A 7683-nucleotide genomic window follows, 5' to 3' on the forward strand; every position below is an offset into this window, starting at 1 on the left:
ACATGCTATCCCACGGCTGCTACAGCGGGAAGATCATAGGCGTTTACTTTTTCAGTAAACAAGAGGTCAGTACTTTGTTCATGCTAGGAAACTTGCCAATTAAGTCTCGGTACTGATTTACGTAGATTGGCTGTATTGTGGTACAGTCGAGTTCATAAATATGTACGCATTTTTTCACCTTAATCCATTGCAATAAGGTGAAAAAATGTACACATATTTACGAACTTGACTGTACTAAGGCCCAAAATGAGCATAACAGTTATATAAACATAATGCTCGTAGGTGCAATGTGCATTAAGTTTTTGTACGAAATAAATGACAAAATATACGTTTTTTACAGAGTTACACAGACGAAGACCATGGACTAGCCGGCGTTCGGCCCCACCTTTATCACGCTTTAGAGAAGTTCCTAACAGAAAACATGCTGTAAATAAACAATGTATAGAAGTAAATATTGCTCAGTGAAGTTATTAGACACAGTAACTAATTTAGGAACATGGTTCATTGAAGTAATACGTCTAAGTATTTTACTTTTATCTGTTTTTTCAACTATAAAGTACTACGCCATACATTTTTCTATGCAAGGAAGACATGAGCGTTCCATGCTATTTCCTATGGGCAACTTCATAGCTTAAAAAACGGATTTGTGACAAATATTTAAGTATAGAATCAGTATCGTGATCGAGCTCGATCGATTTTTGTCTAATTTGCCATTTGTGATTGTGCACGGGAAAAGGACCCACTTCATTATTTACTCTAACGGGACTTAATCGCGTATACTTAAACTTGAAATTAGCTTCGACATTTCGAGGATGACATTGTCCCCGTGGTCTCGGAAAAAGACTTCATCATTTTGAGTCTTTCTAAAAATAAAAATGCCTATGTGACAATCGAAAAAGTTTAAATCAGGACCCACTTAATTGTCGGCTTTTATTAGGTTGTTACCTACCAGTGTTACTGCAAAAAAAATGCAGAAATTATACTTGCTCTTAACCGACCAGGTGATTTTTTTTCGTCTATGCCATAAATTTTTTGTCCTACGGAAGGCTTATCTTAGCCTTAAAGGCTTAAGCCCTTTACTCACAAAAACCTTTTCGCCGCCATGTCAATGAAGTAATGAAATGTCAGAAATGTCAAGCAGCAAATTACACGTAAAATAACTTCATGCACGTAAACAAACCTGACCAAAGCGTCGACTTGATATGAAGTCATGGCGTGTGGGGCACTAAATGTACTGACTCTATATCAAGTCAATGACCGCAAAAAGGTTCGTTAGATTTCTGTTTGTATTAGCAATATCTACATATTCTGTGTCTAATCTATTACTTCAATGTACCATCATGACAACTCTAGTCGCCTAAGGTTTACTCCAAGGCTTAAAGAAATAGTTTATGTAAACATTTGATACTTCATTATAAACATTTCCATTGTTAAACGAATAAGGACCTTGTTTCTGCATTTAATATAAAGCCTGATCAGAAATATATGATCATTGTCAAGAGGGCGCTGTTATTCTCATGTATACGGTTACAGTTCAGTATAGTATGAAAAGAATTAGTTCCAGTGAAATTCCGCAACATGGCGCGTGATCATATATTTCTGGTCAGGCTTTACAAATATTTCAGGTTTTCGTCAGTCTGGATGTTTTGAATGTAAAATTAGTAGTCATTTAAAAAAATTACACATTCCTTAAGCAGATAAGAAATAGAAACATCACAAAAGCTTAAAATCTTAATTTGCAATACCTATTTTATTATTGTTTATAATTTTAAGAAGAAAGTGAACTAAAACAGGGTATGAACTTCCAATGTCTAATTGCTTTAGATGGCCGAATTTTAATCTGTGTAGTGTTATTGTTATAATTACGAACAAAAAACATGAATAATGACAGCGCAATATTTTTTACTTTTTTTAACAATTGTTACCAGTGTAAAAATTTTGTATGGGATTTTGAACAGCGCGCCAAGGACGTTTTGGAAACTCAAAATCCCATACAAAATGACACTTAACTCAAACGCGTACGTCACATCACGCTATCGAATGAAATGTACAGTCGCCATCAGATATATCGGAGCGGCCGAGGTGCTCACAAATATCTGAAAACGCCTCTATTGTCAAGGCGTTAGAGTGTGTGTTCAGATATTTTGAACACCTTGGCCGTTGCGATATATCTGATGGCGACTGTACACTAGGGGTCCAGTTTAAAATATTACAAAACAGTATTCCGTTTTCCACTTAAATCAAAGTATTTATGTTATAATTTATGGAGTTTAAAAGTCGTTAAAGATGTAAATGCGAAAAAATATAATATATCATGACATTGTAAATAATTTATTAATGTATATTTGTATGTTTTTAAAATCCAGAATCGGTAATAGAAACCAATATTTATAAAGAATTATAATAATAGGTACGATATTCCTAGAGTATCTAATAGTTGTAACTTTAATAAGTATTATAGTTTCAGTGGAATAATAAGCAATACCATTTCTTGTAAATATTTAAATGTAATGAGAGAAAAAAATCCTTTTAATTAAATAATATTTTGTATAAAAACGTGTGTTACTCTTTGAAAAATTACCCCATAAGAAATGCAAAGAAAAAATATTACAGAATAGAGTCGGACCACGCTAAGTTTTCATGCCAAGTGAGGAGCTTATTTTTTTTAATTATGAATAGGCAGGCGTTTCACCACGATCCCACCTGATGGTAATTGATGATGTGGTCTACGGTGGAGCACGCTTACCTATGAGATACCTATTAACTCTTGCCTTTAAGAGCCCCAGATTGTACTCATGTGGAAACACAGACTCGGGCAGGGCGTTCCACTCCTTATAGGGATATATAGGTAGGTAATGGATATGTATGCATTGTGTATAGGGTTCTTTATGAGACAACGGGTCAGAGTGTATTAATGTATAGTTTAACATAAAATAATATCCCTATTATGCGTGTTTTACTCGTTCTAAATATTGATTCAGCAGTACGTAATCCTAAAACAGGAATTAAAAATTATTTAATAATCAATATTAACTATATCTACTATTGAATAATATATTAATAGCTTTCATAGACCTTGAGCCACTGTCTCGCTAAAAAAAACGAAAATAATAAAATCATCTTGTATGAAGGATCCAAATTTTCAAAATTCGGTAGCGACCACTAAAACGTAATTAAAAATTCTGAAAAAAATATACATTTGTTTTTTAATGAAAGATAATAAATTAAGCGGGTGAGACATAGAAAATTTTAACTTCGATGAAATAAACAACACCCTAGAGGGGCCCACTGACTATCAGTCCGGCGGACTGATAGTCAGTGGGCCCCTTTATGCATTGTTACTGTCAAATTTGTGCAAGTGGTCAGAGTAGGTACATTATTAATACATTTCTAGATAATAAGAAGAAATAAAATACATTTATTTACATCACACTAGTTCAGATTTAGAAGAAGAGCCAACCGTAGTAGAAATCACCAGTTTTAGGAATCTAATAGAGCCGCAAATGATATTTTCAGTGGTCTAAGATGAAGATTTTTTTGGTCGCTTCAATAGCCGCAATCGTACCTCCAAAGAGCCGCATGCGTCTCGCGAACCGCGGTTTGCCGACCCCTGCACTAGTTAATTACATAAAAGTGGATATAAAGTGAGAACGTTATAAAGAGACAGATTTGGATGATTCAATTCAATGTATATTTCTGTTATAAATTGCCATCATTTAAATAATGACACATTTACGTTTGCTGGTATACAAAATATTCCACCGAAAACGAGTTTTGAAGTGGCGATATTGTATTTTTTTATGAATCGATGTTTAATAATGAGTTTATTTATGTACTTTGCTAGAATATCACCTCTATTTAAAAAACTCAGTGTGCTGAGAGCCATTCTAAAGGCTATCCGTTTCATTCTTGTTTTAATAAAATATAATTAATTCCAACAAAGTTTGTTAACAAAAATGCAGTGTTTAAAGTGTTTTAGAACAATACAGTTGCTGATCATGTTTATAATAGTGCTTGCTGCTTCTTCGGATCCTAGAGATTGTGATATCTGTCTGCGCGGGCGTTGCCTTAAAGAAGCTGCCTTCTTTGACAATGTAACTACCTACACTACACAGCATCGCTACAACAATTTATCACAAAAAAAAACATAATGTACTACAGAGATGACAGGATCATACGAGCAATCGACTTGGATAATAATACAATTACATCAATACCAGTATCAGATATTATCAATTTTCATTTGACCATAGACGAAGAGACTGGAGATTTGTACTATTATAAATTTACTAACGTTGATAAAATTTACAAATATGAACCTGAATCTGGCGAAACTAAAGCTATCACACTAATAAAAGATCCAGATAACAATGTACACCTGCATAACATATGGGCGCACAAAGGTACATTGTATTTCACAAAAATTAATTATTATTATTCGCGATTCATAGAAGGATTAAATTTATTTGATGGAAGTGAGATAAAAAATATAACTGCTTTTGTAAATCTTGTTGTAAACGATTTGGTATTTGATGCCTTTGGAAATATGTACATCCGTGCTAATAGAAAACTTTACAAATTCAAAGTAAACGAAGATAAAATTGAAGAATTGGTACCAATATATATCAGAGCTGTGATTATGCACGGGATCGTAAACGAGAAGCCACTTATTTTGAACATGGATAAAAGCACAATTTACCAATTTGATGAAGTTAATAAAGATTTCAAGGAAATTGGTGCCTTTTCAAAGCCCAAATACTCAAGTCTGCTAATGCTTGACAGAAATCATAATATAATTTTAAGCAGCTCAGCGGGACTTTCATATTATAAAGTGTCTTTAGTACGGCTACCATCAGTTCGGCACTGACACAAACGCGAGCGTAAACGTAACTTACTTTCTATGCATCTCGCTCGTACTGACATATTAGTGCGAGCGAGATGTATAGAAAGTAAATTACGTAGACGTTAGAGTATATGTCAGTTTTGACACTGCCAGTGACTCATGGTACGGGTACTTATCATTGTGATTATTATATAGACGAGAGCCCTGTGAGTGTACATATTTCAAAAGTAATAAATGCGTCAGAAAATTAATGTGGTGTTTGATTGTGTGTGGGTAAGGTACTAGAGATAAGAGGTTCTTTGACGGGAGTAAAGTAAAAAAACCGGTCAAGTGCGAGTTCGTTTAACTCGCGCACCGAGGGTTCCGTACAAAGTTTAAATTATCTCATGTAACTATAAACACAAAAACTTTTGACCAGCAGTATACTAAGCATAAGCCAGAAGCCACCACCGCCACAAGACCACCAGCACCAGAAGTGTACAGCGCCATCTAACGGCAAATCGGCTAACTAATTTACGCGACCGGTAGTATGTATGTTAGTTTTTCAGGGATAATTCTTTATCACGTGAACCGATTTCAACAGATTTTATTTTATTTAAAAGAAGGTATTTTAATTGTAATCTCATAGAAGTTTAAAGTATAATAAACACTCGCAATGTGGCAAAATTGCAAATTCAATTCAGAACAGTTTTTTGGGTATGAAAAAAAAACAAGACAGAGGCGTGATTATATTTTTCCTGTAATTTGTTATGTTAATGTTATGTAAATTGTTATTGTTATGTAAAAATTTCATGATTTCCCATTGGTAAACTTCGGAGATAAGGGGAGAGGAATGGTCCTTCACAATTTTTTTTTCACTATAAAAAAATATTGTTTTGAAATGTAAAAATTGTGCTCTTTCAAACTATACCCCACTTGACCTAGCTGATAGTAACAAGACTTTGAATTCTTTAATATGGGGCGTTTTTATTTATTAAAAATGCGAAAGTGTGTCTGTCTGTCTGTTATCTCTTTACGCTTAAACCGCTGATTTAGTTGAAATTTGGCATAGAGATAGTTTGAGTCCCGGGGAAGGACATAGGATAGTTTTTATGTCGGAAATCATCCCTAAAGAAAGTGAAGATCACGTAGAAGTCGCGGGCAAAAGCTAGTATTTAATAAATAAATAAAACTGACATCAATTAGCCTAGAAAGCAAAACAGTTCGACACAGATAATTTTATTATTTAGATCTCAAAATTTCATTACATTTGGTTAAGTTTTAGAGGAGAAAACAGTCGAGTACGAAACCTCATTTTTACACGACTGCCCAAAAAAGGAGTGTATTGTTTTCAGCGTTCATGTTTGTATGTATGTGAGTTTCTTTATTCCACCATAACTTCTGAATGCCTTAACCGATTTAAATGTATGATATATCATTGGAATCCTTACGACATCCCGGGTGACATAGGCTATGTGACGTCATTATAAAAACAACATGGCGGACGTAATACACAATAACGCGCGACATTTGGAAAAAAAAATCTTGCAAACTTATCGAGTGGGGTATCAAAATGAAGAGCTTTGAGAGACGACTCAAAATATATATGCAACATATGCGGTTGATTCTTACTTTGGTAGAATAAGGATTTTTGAAATATGTTAAGAAATTAAATCCTTCTATATTATTTTTTTGTGACGTCTTAAATAAAATAATTTTACCACTGATTTTAAAAATATCCTTAGTACACAAAAACATAATATGGTATAGTGTAAACTTTGAAACTAAACAAACATTTTAAAATCGCGCTATTGAAATATTTTAAATCTAAAATTTGTGTGAACTTCGATTTAAACGATGATATTCGTATTCGATTCGATTTAACCTGGTTGTAAAGGAAAAAACACATTTTGTTTGAACTCGTCTTAGGTAGGTACCTACTAACTCCATTTCATATTAGCTTTAGTACTATACGAATTTTCATGATTGTAAACCTCGGTGTGGACGAGCACTGCAGACGAAAATTGGATACTGCAGTCACATGAGGGCGTACGAGCGGGCGGACCAGCCCAGTTCCCGCTCCTAGACATAATTTGCAGTCGCTGTAGCCGAAATCGGTCAGGAGAGAAGATAGAGAAAGAGAGAGAGAGAGAGTATGTTGATTTAACATGTAGAAAGCTCGCGACATGAAGTCGACTATATGTATTAATCTAAGGACTAAATAAAAGAAGGCCCGAAGCGTCCGAGAGAGGAGCGCCTTTAATAATTTGGTGTTCAGAAACAGAACGATAGTAATAGGTACAAATGTCTAAATTCATAGGCCGAAGTCTGAATTCCGCTTAGGGCCGGAGACCCGGAGTGCGCGTTTTCCGCTAGTATCTTAATTGCAAAGGCCGAAGACCAAGTGTAGTGCTCAAACATAACAATAGTAAAATTGTCTAAATGCGAAAACCGAGCTCCACGTAGAGCCGAAAGCCTGGAGCGTCCGACAGGTAGGGCAAACCTTGGCTTATCGGTGATACTGCGTTATTATCTTACGCTAAGCTCGCAATGGTGAAATGTAAACAATTAAATCACTGCCAACCCGATTGCAAGCATCAAAACTGTTAGCTGCCATCGATTTTATAGCTTGCATTTCCTCATGGTGAGAGCTGTGTAAGATAATAATGCAGTATCACCGAATTACCAAGTATCACCGATAAGCCAAGGTTTGCTACCGTCAAGTGGGGTAACTGAGGAGTTGAGGACAGATGGGGTAACTATTGTAGACATTTTTTTATATGATATAATCGGTAACCGAACACAATATTAATATGTTCTAATTTAATTAGATAAAAAAACCTACCTTGAGACTGTTAAAA

At 34.7% G+C, this 7683-nt stretch overlaps 1 protein-coding gene across 1 annotated transcript in view; it reads left to right on the top strand.

Annotated features, from left to right (window-relative positions):
- Positions 1–2556, top strand: part of LOC134741328 (venom dipeptidyl peptidase 4-like) — a 66377-nt gene extending 63821 nt beyond the window's left edge. Inside the window, exon 19 of the mRNA XM_063674079.1 lies at positions 341–2556. Coding sequence (XP_063530149.1) covers positions 341–430 — 90 coding nt within the window. The 3' untranslated portion in view covers positions 431–2556. The remainder of the gene's footprint in view (positions 1–340) is intronic.
- The last annotated feature ends 5127 nt before the right edge of the window (positions 2557–7683 follow it).

This window comes from Cydia strobilella, chromosome 5 (genome assembly GCF_947568885.1).
Source record: "Cydia strobilella chromosome 5, ilCydStro3.1, whole genome shotgun sequence".
NCBI classification, from domain to species: domain Eukaryota; kingdom Metazoa; phylum Arthropoda; class Insecta; order Lepidoptera; family Tortricidae; genus Cydia; species Cydia strobilella.